Source organism: Drosophila rhopaloa, unplaced genomic scaffold (assembly GCF_018152115.1).
Source record: "Drosophila rhopaloa isolate 14029-0021.01 unplaced genomic scaffold, ASM1815211v1 contig_2, whole genome shotgun sequence".
Classification (NCBI taxonomy): Eukaryota; Metazoa; Arthropoda; class Insecta; order Diptera; family Drosophilidae; genus Drosophila; species Drosophila rhopaloa.
Genome location: NW_025335083.1, coordinates 3,624,231 through 3,646,571, shown reverse-complemented (window position 1 = coordinate 3,646,571; position 22,341 = coordinate 3,624,231). Strand labels below are relative to the sequence as shown.

At 37.4% G+C, this 22,341-nt stretch overlaps 2 protein-coding genes across 8 annotated transcripts; one reads left to right on the top strand and one right to left on the bottom strand.

Annotated features, from left to right (window-relative positions):
- Positions 1-2,706: 2,706 nt before the first annotated feature.
- Positions 2,707-6,574, bottom strand: LOC108050859 (enolase-phosphatase E1). Its single transcript, XM_017132753.2, has 3 exons — positions 6,293-6,574; positions 3,691-4,079; positions 2,707-3,615 (listed from the first exon to the last, which is right to left on the bottom strand). The coding sequence occupies exons 1-3, from the start codon at positions 6,316-6,318 to the stop codon at positions 3,458-3,460; spliced, it is 573 nt and encodes a 190-aa protein (XP_016988242.1). The 5' UTR covers positions 6,319-6,574; the 3' UTR covers positions 2,707-3,457.
- Positions 6,575-6,704: 130 nt separating this feature from the next.
- Positions 6,705-21,894, top strand: LOC108050858 (adenylate cyclase type 3). Of its 7 annotated transcripts, XM_017132747.2 has the most exons (19): positions 6,705-6,897; positions 6,962-7,341; positions 12,111-12,568; positions 13,468-13,657; positions 13,789-14,098; positions 14,162-14,280; positions 14,760-14,871; positions 15,595-15,722; positions 15,948-16,106; positions 16,321-16,459; positions 16,710-16,966; positions 17,789-18,152; positions 18,493-18,778; positions 18,851-18,923; positions 19,003-19,078; positions 19,132-19,357; positions 19,555-19,637; positions 19,737-20,192; positions 20,473-21,894. In XM_017132747.2, the coding sequence occupies exons 3-19, from the start codon at positions 12,262-12,264 to the stop codon at positions 20,710-20,712; spliced, it is 3,525 nt and encodes a 1,174-aa protein (XP_016988236.1). In that variant the 5' UTR covers positions 6,705-6,897; positions 6,962-7,341; positions 12,111-12,261; the 3' UTR covers positions 20,713-21,894. The 7 variants fall into 7 exon arrangements, with proteins under 7 accessions (XP_016988236.1, XP_016988235.1, XP_016988238.1 ...); XM_017132746.2 differs by having other exon boundaries at positions 6,705-7,341; XM_017132748.2 differs by lacking the exons at positions 6,705-6,897; positions 6,962-7,341 and adding an exon at positions 10,596-10,803.
- Positions 21,895-22,341: the final 447 nt, after the last annotated feature.

The window sequence follows — 22,341 nt, the reverse complement described above, 5'->3', positions numbered from 1 at the left end:
CTGTATTGAAATCAAAAACTTCATATGTAAGTTCAGGAAAATTAATATATACGGTCCCCTTTAAAATTACCCGCTCACCAAGAAAGAATATGGCAACTCATAAATATTGCGTTGCCTAGCCATACTGGGTGCCAGTGTTGCCAACTAAAACTCAAGCCTTGCCGGATCGCGGACATGGAATTTCTCATAGAGGTTATCACCCTAGCATATTTTGAATGAAACCAAAAATGTACTGTTTGCTTAGCGTTTTCCAGGTAAATTATTTGTTTTTGATCCTCACCAGTTGATATAAGCCTAGTACTCAGATCGACGAAATCTGTTCGATAGCTATGAGAGAGAGCGAGAGGCAAACAGCTGGCGAACACGTTTCGTCAGGCTCTTTTTTTCACACAGGTACTCAGATTGACGAAAAATACCAGAAAATTACATCGCGTTGCCAACCACCTGAAATGATGTCTGGATGAACGTTCGTCAGGCCCTAGCGAAAATATAAAAAAAAATAATCTTTTGGGGTGCTTCTTGTCAGGGCAAAGTGTTTCTTAGGTCAAAAATGTAAATCACATTAATAAACTTCGAAAAATCGCCTGTTAGAAATAATTGCAGCTATGAACTTTAAGTTAGCAAATAATTATCAAATAATTATCAATTAATTTCTTTATACAGCGGCAGACTTGTCTTGCCAAGGTATTTGATAATATCTTTTAAAGGCTCTTTCCCGCAAATACGATATTTGAATTTTAACTGCTTGTCAACAAACCCAGCTGATTCACAGTACGACCGTAGCACGCATAATTCTGATGAACTCTCGAAATTTTGGTCATACTGGAAAGATTAAAGTTTTTACGCTAGCATACTCGTTTCTCGATCTGAGTACTAGGCTTAAATTTTTTAATCTTTTCTCTAGGGTTCACCCAAAGTTAATTTCCGCAGACTGCGCAATTTTCTGGTCTTTTTTCGTCGATCTGAGGACCGAGGTGAAAAAAACTGTGACGAAAAGTGAACGCCAGCTGTTTGCCTCTCGCTCTCTCTCATGACTGGCTTTAGTACCGTGGTAAAAAAGAGCCTGGCGAAAAGCGTTCGCCAACTGTTTGAGATTTGCCTGGTGATCCTGATCAAGTATATATGTATATACTTTATAGGGTCGGAAATGTCTCCTTCACTGCTTTGCAAACTTTTGACTGAAATTATAAAAACCTCTGCAATGGTATAAAAATAGGGAACTATGTAAGTTTAAAATAAATTTTATTTTGACAAACTAGTGATTTATTTTTACCTTTTTCTTTTTTTTGTTTTAGTTTTATTATATATATTATCATATATATTTAATTAATAAATAAAATTTGAATATTGACTTTTTAGCACTCCTAAGGCTTTTATAAAAACTACATATCTCAATATAGCACTGAAAGCTTTTGAAAACGAGATGTGATTCATCAAAGAGATATTTGAATGCTCCCAGAATAAAGCTTTTTACTACTAAACATACGAATAATACGTTAACATTGTATGTTTACTGAGCGGTAACAAGAGAATCGATATATGAAAGCCATACGATTTATTTGATTTTGATCAAACTTAAAGGATGGGATTGAGATTGGAATTATTCATAATCCGGAAACATTCTTTCGAATGTTTTGGTAGAATATACAATACCATAGGTTTTTATACCCTTGCAGAGGGTATTATAATTTCAGTCAAAAGTTTGCAACGCGGAGACATTTCCGACCCTATAAGGAGACATTTCCGACCCTATAAATTATATATATACTTGATCAGTATCACCAGGCGAGTCATTGCTTTGCTGTTCTTTCGGATTTGATAATGTTAAGGTACTAAGGTTTTAATGAAATTAAAATCGGGCAACCATATCATATAAAACCAAAAAGAAAATCCAAACATTAAAAAAAATTTTTAACCTCATTTGCTGTTTTTTTTTGTTATCAAAATATTCTTTTGAGATTTAGTAACTATTTACTATATCAGAATTGCGCTTTTAGTTTTGTCAAAATCGGACAACAATATCATTAGCTGCCAAAGAAAATGCAGAAATCGAAATGTATTCGTTTTGTAATAACTGCAAGGGTATATAAACTTCGGCTTGCCGAAGTTTCCTTTCTTTTAGATGCTTCCAATAGGTTACTCATCCAGTCCTTGAAAAATGTCCACCGCGATTGTTCACACCTCAGCTTTTCATCCACGAAAGTACAGTAGCGGCCACTAGCCCATTAGGTGAGCGTTTCTTAGAAACTACAACAAATATTAAATAAACTTAACCTCAAACCCATAAACAGAAACAATACTCTGATAATTTTTTTACTTGTTCCATTTATTTTTGAATGTTCTCGAATTGTTGTTGCTAAATGTCGGTGTTGTTTGCCCATTACTGATTTTCGGCCCTAAACTGATTAATGTTGGTGGCTGCCTGTAGATGTCGGCTAACTTACAAATTAGTAAGATTGGCTTAAGTACACGCGCCAAGCAAACAATTTCGAACGCAAAGACAATAGGAAAGAAACGGAAAGGTGATTTAACGGAAAATTGCGAATAAAAGTTTAAAATCTTGGTCAAATATAATACTAGTACTTATTTGATGAACAAAATGATAGCTGTGTAGACATTGCAAGCTCAATTACTTTCAATTCAATGTCGTCGCCCATCTATTCAGAAATTACGCTTTGATTTTTATATAAAAAATTGAATTCCTTATTCCGTTTTTTTTTTGTTTTTATTGTTTCTATGTGGTATGATTTGTTTTGTCTCATTGCCAGTTGGCAGAAACTTTTATGGGGGTGTTGTTGTTGGCAGCATGTTGTTACATTTTGCTGTTTTTGTAGTGTTGCTTGCTTGATATATATAAATATTCATACACAATATAGGATAAAGTTGTAAAATTATAACTTTTTAAGTGACAAAAAAAGGGTTTTTGCCGTTAAATTTCTTATGGTTTGTTTCTTATTTAGAAATTTTGTTTGCAATTTTTTTCATTCGCTTCGTATTTATTATTACAATTATTAAATTTGACGCTTTTTGTTTACAACTTGTATTCTTAAAACATAGAGGGTCTCGCATCATACTTTCGCTTACTTTTTTTTTTCTTAATCTTTTGCTTTCTATATATACTTTGCTTTAAAGTTAAGTTTTTAAGTAAGGTTTTAAATGATAATGGATTTTTTTTTGTTTCTCGTTTGTTGTTGGTTGGTTGGTTGTTTGTTTGTTAGTAGAGACAGAGAGAATCGGCACGCATTAACTACGCTCCCATTGCAGGATTGTTATAATAGAATTGCATTCGACCACCCAGTCAGCAACCCACGAATCACCCGCCCACACGGACGGGCGGTGGGCAATTCGGTGCGCGTGGCTGGTGGTAGAACCGTTATTTGTGTGATTTGTGTTTGTTTTGTGTTAGTAAGTATTTTATATGTAGATTACTGAGTCTGTTGCTCCGCGGACGATTTCCTTAGGCAGCAACTTCGCTGGCCTCGGCCCCGTTCTGCACCTCGTCCTTTGTGCTGGCCTCGTCCAGCTTCGCCTTTTTCTCCGGCGTGGCGACGGCCTCGTCAGCCTTGGCAGCAGCTTCGTCCACCTTCCGCTTCACAGCCTCGATGGCGGGCGCGTCTGGAAATGGAAAAAAAAATGGAAGTTAGCAACCTGAACGGGAAATCCCTTAGGCTGGCTGCCTTCTCTACACACCTGTAGAGTCACCGTTAGCGGCCTCCTCGGCGCCGTTCTCAACAGCAGCCGGTGCTGCCTCGCTGCTCTCTTTCTTGGCCTCCTCGCCGTCAACAGCAGACTCCTCCTTTTTGTCCTCCTCCTTCTTTTCCTCCTTCTCATCCTCGGGGGTGGCGGCGGCAGGAGCAGCGGCCTCGGTCGCCTTTTCGCCATCAACGGCGTCGGCTGCTTCGGCGGGTGCCGCACTTTCAGCAGCCGGTGCACCGTTCTCCTTGGCGGCGCTCTCCTCTTCGACAGCACCGTTTTCTGTGGCGGTTGGCTTCTCAGCTGCTGCCTCCTCGGCGGCAACGGCATCCTTCTTCACAGCATCGACTTCCTCAGCTGCGACCTTCTCGACAACAGGGGTCTCGCTGTAGATTACAAAAAATCAGGTTAAAACAGGTTCAATATTATTTACGTTTTATGGTCATCTCTTAAAATATTACATTTACTATCTGCAGTTCTAATCTTTTTTTGGTGACTTTCTGAATCATCGGTAACTTCCAAAAACAGTATCCATAACTGCATCAATAATTTCAGTTATACATATAATGTAAGTACATTAAAAAACCTATTTACGCAAACCAAAATATATAATAAAATAGACCATTGGTAAGCTACTAATGATAGTTAAAAAGGTAAATGAATTCAAAATGTCCAAACATTTCAACATTTCATTTAAGGGCGGTATAGTTAATTCGCTGCCAAATCGGTAAATTCTTACAAATTTTAATTGGGATAGTCTTCAGTTCAATTTTTTTCCCCATGTATTTAATACAACATTTCCACAATGTGTAATAATTTGCATGCAAAAATATTGAAAAGTAAGTGAGATATAGACAATCGCCAATCTCCGGCCGCCCAAAAATAGTCAGCGAAGACAGTGTTACCTGAGGAATTTAGTAAATAAGTTCTGTGCAAATTTTCAAACCGAGTCGTCCATTAGTTTTTCAGGATCGTGTACACCGACTTTCGAAAATGACAACTTTTTAGGAGAGCATTTTGAAGTTTTGGACACCCAGCGTTCAACTGCCCAAAACTTCGGAAGTTTTATTCGAATCAATTTAAAAAATGTTAGCACTATACCCCTTCCTTAACGTAGTTACATTTTTAAATATAATTCTGACTAAATAATATTTTCTCTGCTATTAAATTATAAATAATTCAATACTTTAATTTTGTTGTAAATTTTTTCAAATGAATTACAACAGGGCTTTTTCAAATTTCCAATGAATTTTCCATCGTAGCGCCGGCAGATTTTTTTTTTTATTTCTTCCTACTTTATCTTTCCACTTCTACCACCAACCCCAGGACGAGCAGGGCGCTTACCAACAACATCACCAGGCATCTTTGTAACATCTGCCGGCGTCGCTACCGTAAAATGATAAATGGGAGCAACAACTTGTGCAAACTGCGACGCAAAAAGAAACCAGAAAAGGTGAGCGGCATTTGGCAGCGTGCTCGTTTCCATATAAATGGCATGCATTCATGTGTGTGTATTCCTTCTTTACCTTCAACACAGACGAAATGTGGGTAGCATAAAAGAGATGCTTTGCAGACTTGCAAAAAGTAAAAAGCGCGACTTGTTTGAAATAAAACGAACAAGCCGAGAAATAAAAAAAAAACTGGTTTTTATGCGGTTGAGACACTATGGTCGACTCGCTCGCACATACTTTCGAGCTGTTTAAATGTGCGCGCGTCACGTAGCTAAATAGGAGAGAGGGAGTTGGGCGGTTCAAGCGACGAGTTGTAAAATGTACAACGCAAAGCGACAAAAATAACGGTCAAAAGTATCACACACACAGCCAGCCATAAAACACCTTAAGTGCGCACCTCCCCTATCCCAATAGAAAACCGGCACAACCTAAGACAACAGATATAACGGTTTTCCTGCTTTTCTTTACCACCCCCGCTGAAAAGCACAAAATAAAAGCTCGAAAAGAATCTGTGAGCCGGCCCGCGTACGATTATTTTCGGCAATGACTAAATACCTGGAAGCTAGTACAAGAATTTGTTGGCCGTTAATGCCAAGTTTTGAGCTTTAAGCGAGCAGACGTGTGAAAGAAAATTGACGAAAATTAATGGGCTGGTGGGGAAGGAAGCAAAAGCAAACAGAGCCTGAAAAAATACAGCTTAAATTAAACAGCACAAGAAAAAGAGCGGCAACCTAAAATGCTTCACTCAGTCGGCACTCTCATACATTTTTTTGCGCACTTCGCTTGGCGCACGCACACACTCGCACAAACATTACCCCGCTGCCAACACCACCGCACGCACACACACAAGTAAATTCTCGTTGTCGTTGGTTTGCCGGCCGGAGAATGAGCGAGAAGGCACCATGACGCCGCGCCAAATTCAACGGCGTCGTTTTTTGCGCGCACATCTACGGCCATCGGCGCGAGCGGGACAACTGCTTTAGTGCTGCCAAGCGGTTTGCGTATATAGACACACAGAATTCAAAAGAAAATTTTTCCAAACCGTTGCGATGAACATCCAAAAAGCGAAACTCGCTTAAAATCCAATCCATCCAATTGTTTAAACAAAATACACAGACACCCGCATACAATGCAAACAAAGTACTCACTTCTTTTGCTCAGCCACATCAGCCATTTTGATTTACGGTTTTTACTTTTCAAAAGCGAAGCGCGAAAACACGTTTAAATTAAAGGTTTTGGTATGCGTCAAACACGACTCGAAGGGCTCGAACAACACGTAGTTTTCAATAAACTGCAAATTTTATAAATTTGTGCAAACTGCCGTTTCCTCTTTAGTAGCTTTGCTAAGAAAGTCGCTGGATTGCTGGAGATTTAGCCGTAGTGAGAACGTCCACACAGTCACGAAGAAAAACGCCGAATGAGAGAGCAAAGAGCGTTGGCCCGGCTTTTAAAGCGGCGCGCTCTAGTGTTGGTAGGGGTCGTTTCTCAGTCTGGCCTACGATAACTCTGCCTGCGGCTTAGCAGTTTCCCTAAAATTTTTCGGCATAAAGTAGTTTACTTTAGGTACAGCTTAACTTTTATGAACATTTGCCTTTGTTTTTTATTTCACAATTTCCATTCCTTTGCTTTACTTGTATATGAGAAAAGCTAGCGGAAAAGCGGTGAGAGCTTTGTAAACTTGCGGCGTATATTTCGGCATTAAGCAACACCAAATGAGAGATATTTTGCAATGCTCTCTTTGAAAGCGATAGTGGTGAAACTTATTTTTTTGTCACAGTTATTTTTAAGAATATGAATGTTATTTCATCTCGAAACAGGGTTGCCAGCTTGCTTTTGTACTGCGCGGTGAATATTGTAGTCAAAATTACTGAAATTGTTAATTCCTGCCATTGGAGAAATATACCTGAGAATCCAGTACCGTTTTCAGGTAAATGACAGATGTTGGTGTTGGACGTTCGGATCCCTTAAGATGTCCTGCGACTGAACGCAGCTGCATTTACTGTCTTCTTTAGAGACATAATTTGAAAATCAATGTATTGGTAAGGCTTTTACATGTTGCAATAGTCAGAACTATGTTAGTAAAATCGCCCTATTTTCTTAACTGTTACGCAGGCGACACAATCAATCAAAAACGTTCGTTAATCACAGGCGGAAATTACAATTTTCCAGTTGCTCGGAACCGTTCCCAGGTAGCCAGGTAAATGGGTCGGTTTAATACCATAATGAAATGCACTGGCAGGCAGCTGCTGGGAAATTGTTGCCTCGCTGTGTATTAAGTGCACATGTCTCCTTTACTTTGAGTTCTCAGTAAGGAGAACCAGCTGTTGTACATATATACACTACACTGGAAAAAAGCAATTTTTATACCCTTGCAGAGCGTATTACAATTTCAGTCCAAATTTTGCAACGCAGTGAGGAGACCTTTTTGGACCCTATAATGTAAATATATTCTTGATCAGCATCACCGGGAGAGTCGATCTAGCCATGTCCGCCTGTCCGTCTGTCCGTCCGTTTCTACGCAAACTAGTCTCAGTTTGAAAGCTATCTGCTTGAAACTTTCCCAAAAAATGTCTTCCTATTGCAGGTAGTATATATGTACATATGTCGGACTAATACAATAGATTTATATTTGGCTGTTTTTCTATTTGTAAAAATATTCCTTTGAGATATAGTAATTATTTACTATATCAGAATTACGCTTTTAGTTTTATTCAAAATCCAACAACAATATCATATATGTATGTAGCTGCAATAGAAACTACGGCAAAATGGACATTGTTTCATAGTTATACCCTTGCAGAGAGTAATATAATTTTTAGTAATGTGGGCATAGAAAACGAAATGTATTCATATTGTAATAAGTGCAAGAGTATATAAACTTCGGCTTGCCGAAGTTTGCTTTCTCTTTTGTTTTTATTAAAGGGTTTTAAACAAATAAGGATATAATCCAAGACTTTTTGTTTTAAAAGTTTAGAAGTATGATTTTATAACTCATACAGCACGCAGATCGATCGATAAACCATAAACCAAAACAAACTACAAATATTCGTTTTATAAAATATTTTATTGTTTTAATAGCTGCAGGGGTTTATAAAATTTGGCGAAGTTCCTTTGTTTCTGGTTATTGCCGTGGAAAAATATATATAAATGTACATATAAAAACCCATTGCTATTAATAATGAAATTATATGGCATAAATTTATACGGAAGCAGATAAGGATTTTTAAAATTAAATCCAGTAATATTGAGGCAATCAATTAAATCAGTAAAAACATTTGTAATTGCATATAAATTCACCAAATTCAACATTCTCTACCTCGAAAATTTCGAGAACCATTTTTCTAAATAATTATTGTTAATAGGACTGTGTTTATATATGTACAAGTATATTTATATGTTTATATATATTTGTTTAGTGTTTGATGTACAGTGGCTCACAGCTTATTTGACCCACACCTAATTTTCAACATTAAACAGGTATAACTCCTGAACCATAAGAGATACCCATAAAAATAGAACGCAGAAAGGTTAACTGTTGTTTTAACTTCAAAAATATGTTTTCATTTATTTATTCTAGCAAGGAACTTCTTAATTAAACAATAAAAACTAAAAATACTGCCTTTTTCAATGCCACAGCTTATTTGACCCAGTTCATCAAATTAATTATAAAAAATTGCAAAAAAAATATTTTTTTAACTTTTAGTATTTGGTATGTCCGCCCTTTTGGTCCACAACCGACTTCAGTCGATTGGGAATAGATTCGACCAATTTTTTTGTGGTTTCTGGGGTGATTTTAGCCCATTCTTCGAGCAAAGCCGTCTTCAACTCATTTTTAATGGAAATATTGCGCTCCCGAATTTTTGAGTCCCGCAAAGCCCACAAATTCTCAATAACATTAAAATCGGGTGACTGAGCTGGCGATTTCATTATATGGTGACAATTATAACCCAGGAAATATTGAACTATAACCGACTTTTGCTTTGGGTCATTGTCTTGGTAGAACCGAAAACCCTGTTTTATTCCCAATTTCTCAGCACTTTGGAGTAAATTATCCTTAAGGATATCAAGATAAACATTTTTATTCATTATGCTTTCAATAAATTTTAGGTTTCCGACTCTTGCTGCGGACTTACAGGCCCAAACCATAACGTGTCCGCTGTCATGCTTAACGGTGGGTTTTAGATGTTTGTCCTGCAGCTCTGTATTGGCTTTACGCCATAGCTAAGAACGTCCATCGGATCAAAAATATTAAATTTTGACTCATCAGCGAAAATGACGTAATATTTTTGGGTCCAAATTATGTTCTAACGTATGGCGTAAAGCCAATACAGAGCTGCAGGACAAACATCTAAAACCCACCGTTAAGCATGACAGCGGACACGTTATGGTTTGGGCCTGTAAGTCCGCAGCAAGAGTCGGAAACCTAAAATTTATTGAAAGCATAATGAATAAAAATGTTTATCTTGATATCCTTAAGGATAATTTACTCCAAAGTGCTGAGAAATTGGGAATAAAACAGGGTTTTCGGTTCTACCAAGACAATGACCCAAAGCAAAAGTCGGTTATAGTTCAATATTTCCTGGGTTATAATTGTCACCATATAATGAAATCGCCAGCTCAGTCACCCGATTTTAATGTTATTGAGAATTTGTGGGCTTTGCGGGACTCAAAAATTCGGGAGCGCAATATTTCCATTAAAAATGAGTTGAAGACGGCTTTGCTCGAAGAATGGGCTAAAATCACCCCAGAAACCACAAAAAAATTGGTCGAATCTATTCCCAATCGACTGAAGTCGGTTGTGGACCAAAAGGGCGGACATACCAAATACTAAAAGTTAAAAAAATATTTTTTTGCAATTTTTTATAATTAATTTGATGAACTGGGTCAAATAAGCTGTGGCATTGAAAAAGGCAGTATTTTTAGTTTTTATTGTTTAATTAAGAAGTTCCTTGCTAGAATAAATAAATGAAAACATATTTTTGAAGTTAAAACAACAGTTAACCTTTCTGCGTTCTATTTTTATGGGTATCTCTTATGGTTCAGGAGTTATACCTGTTTAATGTTGAAAATTAGGTGTGGGTCAAATAAGCTGTGAGCCACTGTATGTACATCACAGCCATATTGAAGAAGGAAAACGTCTTCCGCTTTATTGAGCATTTCCTTTGCATCTGCACCCGACTCACTCGTATACGCACACTCTCTCAGACAGCAGCTGCACCTTTTTCAATGCCATTCAAGGCCAGCTGCAGCCTTATATTCGTCTTACCCGTCGTTCAATTACCGATTTGCGAGAAGCATTAATGCTCCTATCTAATTAACTTTTTGCGCTTGCGGTAATATTCTGGCGATTATGCAGGGCGCCTTATCAAGCTGGCCAGCTGTACCGTTATCAGTGGCATGCTCCGCTCCAGGTCGCAGACATGCGCTGAGCGGAGCTTTCAGCAGCAAAAGCTCGCTCCCCATCCGAGAGAACGAAAATCCTTGCTCCTGAGGCTTGTTGACTGTCGAAAATTTTCACTTGACTATCAGTCAAGTTTATCGGGCTCCTTAGTTTAGTCGAAAAAAAAGCGCGGCGTTAAGCGTGAAGAATCGCCAGGCAGCAGAAATAAAACTCATAAGGAAAAACTGAACACATCGAAAAAGAAAAATCTCCTTCAAAGTATGTATGCTTGAGAGCTCAGCAGTTTAACTGTGAGATGGTAGTAAAAGGAGCGCGGAATGCGGATAAAGATAAACTGTACATGCTATAACGGTTTTCGCAGCCTCCCAAAAATGTGTGACGGAAGGGAGGGCGTGAGGCTTAAGGTGTCAGTTATTTGGATTAAAATTAAAATCGAAACTTGTCTTCAGTGCAATAAGAAGTGTGTACACACACACCACGCTCAGCTATACAAACAAAATCAGAACGCATTAAATCGAACCTTGTGCAAATCAGCCTTACCCACACAAACACGAACGCATACCTAGACGAAAAAGGATTTTCCGTAAGGAAAAAGAAAGGAGCTGTGTTTCACAGTCCGTCAGTTGAATATTCGGCAATGAGGAAAGGAAACGGCAGTCCAATGAAAAGGAAGAAGAAGTGGCGGGGGAGAGAGAGCCCCAACGAGAGAGAGAGGAAGAACGAGAGAGCGGGAGAGATTCTTACCGTGGTCTATGCGGGTGTCAAATATGGCAGAAAAAATGAATAATTTAGTCATATCTGGGCAGAGGGTAGGAAAGGACTCTGCAGGAAATTTGACAAGTCAATTTGAATTTGTGCCTATAATAGGAAACTCGATTTTCTCTAATTAACGTTAAACGGAAATTGATTTTCTGAATACGGGAGGCGAAAGAGGAGCATATGCAAGCAGTACTGCTGTTTTTTGTGTTTTTATACATTTTTGTAGCTATTTTACAGATAATTTTGGACGATTTTTTGAAACCAATTTTTAGATTGTATTATCTCTTGTGCATGTCATTTGAACTTAGTTCCAGTGCGAGATATAGTTTTCATAATCTTATGTATGCAGTGTCCATAGTGTTAAATCAACAAAATAAAATTATGTTTCAAAGAACTCTTATCACAATTCTTTTTGTGGTGCTTGACTATCGATGCAAATATAATATTTGATTCAACATTATCACATAGAAATATTTTTTGAGAGTATCACAAACCTACAGAAGTATAAGACCAAAATATGCTTGGGAAGAAATTTTTCCGTATATATATTTTTCGGAAATGCGAACCACTATGCGGCACCCACATAGACAGATACACACACACACATTTAAAGGCAGGGACGCCCTCGTCGTTTTTCCACAAGGACGCTTCCGCTGTGCCTCTCGCTTCCACACACACATTTACAGGAGGGAAGGGGTGGCGGGAGGCTCCACAAAGCAACGCTAAGTCTTAAATTAACCGTTAACGCGAGTTTGTATTTTCACTTGTGTTTACGTTTGTGCTTCGAATTGCTTCTATCTACCCAGCCGTCGTCTCCCAGTTTCTAGGAGCTACAAACATCATAAATAAATGAGCCAAGGAAATGGTTTCGCTTCATTCATAAACCAGAAAGCCCAGAAAGGGTCGCCGATCAACGAATAATTAAATCCCGAGGGCCCCAAGGAGCATTCTAGCAGTATGACAGGGGAGAAGGAGGCCAGTCTGGATAACGGCCAGGCGACGGCCACCTCAACGCCCAGCAAACCAAAGGCGCAGCGTCAGAAGACACCAGCCCGTCGGCGGCAAAACGACAGCGATGTAGCCGGTGGTGTGGGAATCACCGGCGGAGGAGTCGTAATCCTGCCGCAGAACGTGCTCAACGAACTCTACCATAACTACTCCATTAAACAGCGCCGCAGCGGTCTAAAGTGGTTCCTCTTCGCCGCCGTTCTTTTTAACATCTGGACCATCGGAATTCCCTGGGATCAGGCGGTCCCAACAAGAGGTGATTTGAGAGTAGATGCTTGATAAAAGAAGCCAAAGAAATAGTTTGTGTTTTGAAAACATTAGTTAAATTGAATAGGAGCATGCAAAACATGTATTAAAAAGTAGAAATCACAAGACATAATGCTAAAGCCAGGTGGATGTGTATCTTTTCGAAGTAGAGTAATCAGTAAATTGTAAAAATGACAACTCTGTATATGTCAGAATAGGAATTTTCAAACTATAATGGGATTTACCTGAAACTTTAACGTAATTATAGGCGTTTGTTGGGAAATTGAATTATTTAAGCATTATAATAATTTTAGGGTGCGGAATTTTCAAACTATAATGGGATTTACCTAAAACTTTCCCGTAATTATAGGCGTTTGTTGAGAAATTTTATTATTACAATTATCTTTAACTACGAAATTTAAACTTAAAGTGTTCATATAAGGATTTGTGTTTTCGAGAAGTTTAATTATTCTTAGAAGTGTTGTTGAAATTGAAGTAGAAGAACTTTTAAAAATTCAATCTTTTGGGGTGTTATCAGAGCACAGTTTTTCTTAGGTCGAAAATGGACCGAAAAACGCAATAAAAACACAGAATAATCGCAAGACTTTAGGTTAGCTATGATCTCTAAATTACCAAATAATTACAAGTTAAATTTAAATTATATTGTTTTATAATTTCTTTGTGTAGCGGCAGACTTGTCTTGTTAAAGAAGTTGAGAATATCCTTTAACAAACGCAGCTGATTGACAGTACGACTCAATACTGACGAACTCTCAAAAATGCTGTCAGTCTGGAAAGATTAAATCGTTTTTTGATCTGAGTACCAGGCCTAACAGCTGCAATGTTTGTTTTAATAATAAATTAGATTATAAGTTAATACTTTCTTAATGTTTAATTAACTTAATTGCAGTGGTCAACTGCTGTATGCTGGTGGCGTACTTGGCCTTAACAGCTCTTCTTCACATTGGTCGGCGTTCCGAGAAACCGTCATTGTTGCGCTTCCACCAAATACTCCTAACTATTGTGCCACGGGCTCTGTGGTTGCTAAGCATTCTTCACTTTGCCGCCTATGTTTTCTTGCAGCCTAGCTTCTCTCCAAGGTTAGTGCCCACTTTATAAGACTGCTTAAATAAGAATTGAAACAATATTTATGATCGTGGTACAAATATTGTATTAATAGGGCTGGAATTACCTTACACGTTTTTTTTTTATTTATTCGCAAATATTTTAGAGACCTTCTTGGCTGGGCCATCTTACTAAACTTCCTGGTCTATGTAACGCTGCCATTGCCATTGATTTTCCTTGGGCTGTCGATTGGATGTATCACGTATTTTATTTGTCTCAGCCTGCCCGTGGCTTACTCTGGCGGGGATTCGCTGATCCCAAATCAGTTGGCGGCCAATGCGGTTTTAATAGCTACAGCAGCGCTGATAGGGCTCCTATACTACTTTATGGGCGAGGCCAAGCAGAAACGAGCCTTCCTCGAGGCCAAAAAGAGCCTCGAAGTGAAAATGGTCATTGAGGAACAGTCGGCCGAGCAGGTGATCATTGATAAGAGTAACGGCTGGTTGTAATGTAATAATTTTAATTTTTTTCAACTTTAGGAGCGTTTGCTCTTGTCTGTTCTGCCAAAGCACGTGGCCATTAAAATGCGGGAGGATTTGGGCTCATCTAGTTCCGAGGCTTTTAAAAAGATATATATGAGTCGGCACGAGAATGTGAGGTAAGTTATAAAATTGTTATTTTTAATTTCTTCCTACCCTTGCAGAAGGTCAAAAGCTGTAATCGTGGTAAATATATTTTTGTTTAGCAGTATAACGCGCTCGAAAGTAATAATGTTGACAGGTTCTGTTGGTAAATAAGTTAGCTAATAAAAAGGTTTTCTTCATCTTAAAAAAAAAACAGGTACACATGAAGTTACATTTTAAAGCCAGTTGAATAATAATAAGTAATAATATAGATCATTTAAGAATAATTTATCTACTTTTAAAGCATAATATTTAAAACTCGTTCTTTGATATAATTATAATAGCTAAGAGCTATTTCAGTTACTACCACAAGTTATGGTCCATAGTTAACATTCCTTTCACGTAATGCTGCATATTTATAGGTGTTAATACTTAAATAAAACCCAATTGCGTTTCCACTTGTTTAACGATAAAACTCCGGAATCTCTCCCACTTTTTATTTGCACGAAACAAGCATACTATATGCGGATATCGTTGGTTTTACCGCCATCTCGTCTACATATAGCGCCCAAGATTTGGTTAAAATGCTTAACGAGCTCTTCGCACGCTTCGATAGGCTTGCCGAGGTAATATTTTCTTGTGTTTTCATTTTCAACATTTGTCATTGTTTTTTTTTTGACTACTTTTCTGTATGTTTTATTTTAGCTGTTCATTCACCTGCCTGGGTTGTCTGGGAGGTCCAACTTATACCGGTTTCTTCTAATGATGATCATGATGTTTAAGATACGCCATTTAGAATAGGGAATTTTTATATTTCCTCTTATTGGGTGGCTCCTTACTTTAATTCGATTTTTTCCCTTTATTTCAGTTTCCATGTTCAACTTTTCATTCCGTTGTCTCTATTATTTTGGCTTTCTTTTTGTAATTTTCCTGGGTTGGGGCGTAGGGCGAATGACCAACAAAAGTTATGTCCAGTCAGGCGTATATAATGTTTCAAGTTGATTTTTTCCTTCGAGTGATTTTTTTGTGGTTATTTTAAGTGCTGTCGGTTGTTTGTTTATTTTTGGGTTTAGGTAATTTTAATGCGATTTTTCTCGGGTTTGGCTAAATGGGTCCCTGATGTGTTCATGTGTGTCGGTTAAAACTTCCCTGAGGTGAAGAGGTAGAGATGATTTTTTAAGGGAGTATTTCGTGGGTGTCTGGAATTGGTAAAATTAAGTTGGTAAAAATTAAACCTGCTATTAACTGTGCATTGCCTTTTACTTTTATTTAAAAATCCATTTCAAAAATCTTAAGTCTTTAAACTGTTATTCTTGTTTGACTCGAATTAAATCACCTTCTTCCCCTAGAAATATCAGCAACTGCGCATCAAGATTCTTGGCGATTGCTATTATTGTATTAGCGGTGCCCCCGATGAGCGTCCGGATCACGCCGTCATGTGCGTGCACATGGGACTCTCCATGGTGAAGGCCATCAAGTGAGTAGCGGCGAAAGACAGCTCCCTTGGGAAAGAAGAAAAACAGCTTGACAGGCGAAAGGCGACGCCAAATCAACGTTTGTTCAATTAATAATAATTGAACTTAACCACGCTCGGCCCTTTAAGCCCCTTGGTCGAAGCTCCTGTTCCCAAGCATACTTTCTGGCGCTACTAACAAACAACCACTCGCCTGGCGATGTTGCGTGTCACTTTCTCTGTTTGCAGGTATGTGCAGCAAAAGGCCAACTCACCTGTTGATATGCGTGTGGGAATTCACACGGGAGCTGTGCTCGCCGGCATTCTCGGCCAGCGGCAGTGGCAGTTTGACGTTTACTCCAAGGACGTAGAGCTGGCTAATAAAATGGAATCGAGCGGCAAGGCTGGGTAAGTCAGGTTTAACTGCTGCCACGTCACTCCCTCTGCTGCATAATTGATAACAGCCATCGTGGTCGTCGTCACTTGTGGCAAGTGCTTATTATGATTTGACTTTGCCACTTTAGCATGCAAATTTATGGGTTTATGTGCGCACTGTTCTGTTTGTTGACCACTTATGGCTTAAATTTTCGAATGTAAATTTTATTCGCTCTAATCTCCCTAGACGCGTACACATTTCGGACAAAACGCTGGCCTTTCTCAAAGGCGAATTTGAAGTGGAGCCCGCCTTTGGAGAAAAACGGGAGGAGCTGTTGCGCATCGCTGGACTTAAAACCTATTTCATCACCAAGGTGGTTAAACCGGTAAATTGCGGGTAACTTATAGCGTAAAAGTTACATTTCTGCGTTGTATAGTTAACATTTAACCATGAGTGGACGTGATTTTAGGTTTGATTAGTTTTTAACACAGGGCCTTGTGTTTTATAGAAACATTGACAAAATGTGATTTAAGCATAACACAGAAAAGCAGGTTTAAAACTTTTTTTAGACTTTTTTTTAGTTTCAATTTGTTTAAGCACATTTGCACTAAATAAATTAAATAAATTTTCCCCAGTTTGCATCGCCTTGTGCCAAGAAAATCAATGAAACGCAAGATATTAACTCCCACCACAGTCCTAATGGATCGACCAATGACGTCTTGGCAGGTGAAGATGATAACGATGCTACATTGGATGATGAGGAGCTCCTGGCGCAAAATGCCGTATCCAATGGCCATCAAATAGGGGTGACTGAAGATGAAGAAGAGCAGGTGAAATTGGAGAACTTCAAGCAACGATTGAAAGACGAACTGGTGACCCGCGATGGACATGAGTAAGCATAACAGAAATAAACCATTTGTATATGGATAAAGGTTGTAGACAGTGTTCGGTTTTTAAAACAATAACAATTTAATACGTTTTTAATAAAATAAAAACAGAAAATGTGCTAGAAAGGGAATAGCACGCATACCCTGAGATAGTGTCCTAGGCTATAAGTAATAAGCAATCGTCTGCAATTAAAAATATTAACGGAATATTTTTAAAATTTTTTAGTCATTCACACTCCAGATTTTTCAAAACTATTAATTTGGTCAGCATGTGTATCTTTAAACCATTTAAATCCTATATTATATGTATACTTTTTAGAAAATAATAATACTTTTAGTTATGGGCATTTGACATTTTTGAAACTTTGCTTTTTCTAATATAGAAATATATTATATTATTTCTGTAATATAGAAATATGTTATATTATTTCTGTAATATAGAAATATGTTCTATTATTTCTGTAAGTTTTAATTAACCATTGTTTATAGTACAGTAATACAAACCTCAGTGCCACACAAATTATTTTAATTTAAATCGTCACAGACTTGGGCCTGTGATATTAAATAGCGTTGAGTTCAAAAGGCTTACCAAATTTATTTATCCTTAAGATATGATTAAACTGAATTAAATATGGATTAAAAAATTATTTTTCATAAATATTAAACAATACTTGCATTGTTTAGGCAAATATTTTACCATATTCAAATGAGATTGGGCCTGTAGTACGTTCCCTTGAGTAATATAAAATGCAATAACCTAACGATTTTCGCACAAGGTTCTTTGAGTTAAACCTTTTGTAAAACAACGATGTATACTTTTTTTTAAGGAACCTCACCAAGGACACAAATATATTTCTGCGCTTCAAGAACCCGCAGTTGGAGCAATCGTACGCCGTATATAGAGAGCCGTACAGTTCACTTCCGCTCCTTGCCGCTTTGCTGGTGCAGTGTATCGATGTATTGTATTCGTATTTAGTTCTGCCACGATCTACCCTTCACTTCATCAACATAGCAGCCCCTTTGGTTCCGATCGCCATGCTGGTTGTGATCAGCATCGCCGAAAGTTTCAGCGGTATGCTGCCCAAGTTTTTCGTGGACGTGAGCAAGCGGTTTAATGACATTACCTTCGTTCGCGAGCTGGCCGCCATAATTATTGCACTCACCATCGGCCTCAGTAATGTCATAGACATGGTTAGTACATGCTTTTGTCATATTGGGATATGCACTTAACAAAATAATTTTGTCAAAAAATTCGTTATTTAATGAAAATCTCAATTTTTTAATCAACTGCCTAAAAAAATAAAATCTCTACAAAACAATTACAAGAGAAACCCTTTATGATTGAATTTTCGTATTGAGATTATCGCTTGGCAGATTGTTTTCTTTAAAAACCCCCTTTCTTTTTTAAAAACATCATAACATTTAATATAATGTTTTATTGAATTAAGTTTGAATTTGGACATTTTATTTTGCAAGTGTATTATGGGCGTGCTCAAGTCCTGACACTGATTTCCCTCTATTTCCTTGACAGTTCTTCTTCGTCACCTTCGTGCGCACCGAGCATATTGTGAGTGAAAGCGAATTCAATGCCACGGCCGGCATGGAGAACGATGTGGACGTGGACGAGGAAGGGGTTGTCACCGCAGAGCACCTGCTGCCCGCATCGTTCGTGGAACAAATGCGTGAGGCAGTGCCCTCGGAACGAGTTCTATATCCGTCCTACTTGAGTAATTTTGGAGTACTCATATTGATTGCGATCGCCGTGATTGCTCAGCTTACGCATCTTACGAAAATCTTGCTACTATTGTCCATTGCAGGTAATTTAGAAAAATTAACAATATTGTATTATATTATTTAATAATTTTATTATTTTTGACAAATTCCTATAGCTCTGCATTGTTACTTCAATGTATTTATTATGCAGGACCTATATGCCCTAGAGGATGATTTGGCACATCAACCGTAAGTCTAGAGAAGTTAATCTACACTGTTTATATTCCTTTGCTAAATTTTACTAATTACATTCTTTGTCCATTATTAGTATCATATCTACGCGATATTGCGCTTCAGGACTTTTGTTAGTGGCGTCTCTGGCGTTAAGCACTTTGGCCAGACACGTAAGAACAGTTAATTTGTATGTAATCGGTAGAATAAAATAATTCAATTGCAGATGGACCACGAGGATAGGGTTATTTTCAAATGGAAAACTGAGGTGGCCGAGCAGAAGGAGACTGCAAACGACATGCGACAGCGCAACGAGGCTTTGGTTTATAATGTGTTACCTGTCCACGTGGCAGAGCATTTCATGAAGAACACCAAACGCTCCCACGATGATCTTTACTCTCAAAGTTATGCTGAAGTCGGCGTTTTATTTGCCAGTATGCCAAACTTTTCGGGTAAGTTAGAATCAACTTTTAAATGTTAGATGTCCGTGATTCTATATGAACATTAAGATATCAGTAAGTTGTGTGTGATATTCTTAATGAAACATATAAAAAAGGCAGTAGAAAGCCAGAATATTTAATCATATTTGTATTTTTAACGACACTAACTTAGCGATGCAAACGACTAAAAACCCACATATTTTATTTAGATTTCTATTCCGAAGAGACGGTAAACAATCAAGGCTTGGAGTGTCTACGTTTTCTAAATGAGGTTATTTCAGATTTTGATGCCGTAAGTTCAAATATGTTTGCTATAGTTTAGTTAGGTATAAAAAAGTTTTGTGTGCCCAAAATGATTATTTTTTCTATAGAGATTTTATTTTTATTTTAGTTGTTAGAGCTGCCCCAGTTCCAGGACATCATCAAAATCAAAACCATTGGCTCCACATACATGGCCGCCAGTGGAATAAATCTGCAAAGGAATCTCCGGAACGACGCCCCCATTACGGAACGATGGTCCCACCTCGCAGTCTTGGTGGAGTTTGCACTGGAACTAAAGCACGCCCTGCAAAGTATCAATGAGCAGTCGTTCAATCACTTCGTCCTTAAGATGGGCATCAATCATGGACCGATAACGGCGGGAGTTATTGGGGCCCGTAAGCCGCACTATGACATCTGGGGCAACACGGTGAACGTGGCATCGCGCATGGAGAGCACTGGCAAGGCGGGCGCCATTCAGGTCACCGAGGAAACATGCAATATTCTACAGCCGTTCGGTTACACATTCCTGCAGCGCGGTCTGGTAGCTGTCAAAGGAAAGGGGCAGTTGATGACCTACTATTTGCAGGTCTGTATTCTCAGTATATTTAGTAAACTTAAATAATATTAAAATAAAGTTCAATTACATATAATTTAGCTATAATACCCAATTATAAAGTTCTTACATATCACAGATAACGATTGTAACAAAAAGAAAGTTTTTACAAATTTGTCCAAAATTAATCTTCAATATAAATTCATTTAAATATGAATAATTTTGTTTTTGTGTATGCACATTTCTTTTTTCTTAAATTTTTAGTTTATTTAGCTTTTATTTTAAAGTTGATTTCATTTTTACTTCTTTCCAGGGTAAATCCACGTCGAAAGCTGAGCCAGTAGCGCCTGCAGCCGTTGTGCTCCATGGACAGGAAACATCTGCTCTGGAATCCACCACCGAACTGGAGGCCTCTGACATTAAGATGCCCCTGCTGAAGCATAAGGTTCAGGAGGCAGCGGCGCCCTGTGAGGGAATCGCCCAAGAACAGAGTTTGGGAAATGGCAGTGCTGGCCAAGCGGGGGTGGGGGAATCTCAATCTTTGCTAGAATAGTTAGCTAACTTGGATATTATTTGCACCTAAGTCTGTATGAAAGTGTATCTATGAGTATGCATGCGAGTGTAGCGTGGATGTGTGTCTGTTAGAAAACAACTGTTATGAAGCTGTTACTTGCTACTAATTTGGTTTTGCCTCAGTATTCGTGTGATATTCTATGCCAGAAGCAGCAATTTATAAAAACAAAAAAAACAACATTCCAAAATTTAGTTAAATTTATAAATTTGCGTTTCAAAAGTTTATAAACTGTGTACCTAAAAAAATAAAATATAACTAACTTTGACTTCGAATAAGTATTTTTGGTTAAGGTAAATAAGTTTTTGTTGTAAACAAAATTGTTATATTACTTTAATATATAAGACAACCGTTTTGCTTTAAAAACTAATTGATGTGTAGTTTAGTATGTCACAAAATAACAATTTTGCATCTCAATGTGTAAAATATGAATATGGGAATACTTACATAAAAAAAAATTCCTAGTATCATGGTTATATGGACAGAATATTAGTTGAGAATCCGAATCCCACCACAAACAAATGCAACCCACAAACTAGTCCAAATAGCAAACGAAACTAACGATAATGAATTAGTTAACAAACTTACTTAAATATAGAAAATGAAATAGAGAGTAAAATAATATCCTTGGCATGCGTTCTTGGACGCCAGCATCCAATAAATATATACCTTATAAATAGAAATAAATAGATGTAAACAAACTTATAAATGGCATCGCATGCTTATTAGAAAATTTCAACGAATTAGCAAAGAAACAACAAACGAACTTACTTACCAAGCATAACGAAATTAATAACTTAAGTAACTTGATCTAAAATCAGTTTAATGCGTATGTCCATCAACCTCTACACTCCATTCATTTCAATATTTTGATGGCTTAAAGCATGACAATCAAGACCAATAAACGGTATAAATGATTGGGTTAGCTGGAATAATATTTAATTCTTTCCACTGGCCAACTAAAACTAAAAAAAAGTTTCTGAAGTAAAGCTTAATTAAAGAGTCAAGATTTTTTGTATATCATTTTGTTTTAAACACTGTTGTGTTTTGAGCTATGACCATTGAAACACATTAAGGCATTTGAAACTTTCTATCATTTGAAAAAAGAAAATTTAATTATAAATGAAAAACAAAATACTAAAAATTAGCAAATTATAGCGAAATAAAAAATAAATAATTCAAATGGTTTTTAGTTTTTTGGAAGACTACACGAGTGTTATAGCTGCTTTCTTTGCTTTAATGGATAATGAAGGTAAGCAAGGTAGGAAATAACCGCCTATGATAGATTACGCCTTTCAGAGCATAACCTGCTACTTTATTATCTTTGCGCTATTTTAAATATTATTATAAAAAAAGTTATATAAATTTGTTTATGAAATCTTCTTGCACTGAATATTTTATTAGTTTTTATGTAGTAATTTTCTTATTTTAACAATGTCGCCTTGAAATAAATGAAATGATATGGCTAAAAAAATTTAAAAAACCGTTTTAAATTATATAAGTATTTTCTTGCTTAAAAATCTAAAAAAAATGTTCTTACTTTAACGGTAATTTTACTGTCAGAAATATAATAATTACGACTTAAATTTTTATAACTGGTTTTACAGTTTT

What these genes read in the sequence shown, in the direction of transcription:
- LOC108050859 (XM_017132753.2), bottom strand. Translation starts at nt 6,318, where the DNA reads ATGGCTGATGTGGCTGAGCAAAAGAA. An exon ending in GATGTGGCTGAGCAAAAGAA is followed by an intron (nt 4,080 to 6,292) that starts GTGAGTACTTTG and finishes TGTAATCTACAG; the next exon opens with CGAGACCCCTGTTGTCGAGA. An exon ending in CGCTAACGGTGACTCTACAG is followed by an intron (nt 3,616 to 3,690) that starts GTGTGTAGAGAA and finishes TTCCATTTCCAG; the next exon opens with ACGCGCCCGCCATCGAGGCT.
- LOC108050858 (XM_017132747.2), top strand. Translation starts at nt 12,262, where the DNA reads ATGACAGGGGAGAAGGAGGCCAGTCTGGATAACGGCCAGGCGACGGCC. An exon ending in GCTTCGATAGGCTTGCCGAG is followed by an intron (nt 14,872 to 15,594) that starts GTAATATTTTCT and finishes TTCTTCCCCTAG; the next exon opens with AAATATCAGCAACTGCGCAT. An exon ending in TCCATGGTGAAGGCCATCAA is followed by an intron (nt 15,723 to 15,947) that starts GTGAGTAGCGGC and finishes CTCTGTTTGCAG; the next exon opens with GTATGTGCAGCAAAAGGCCA.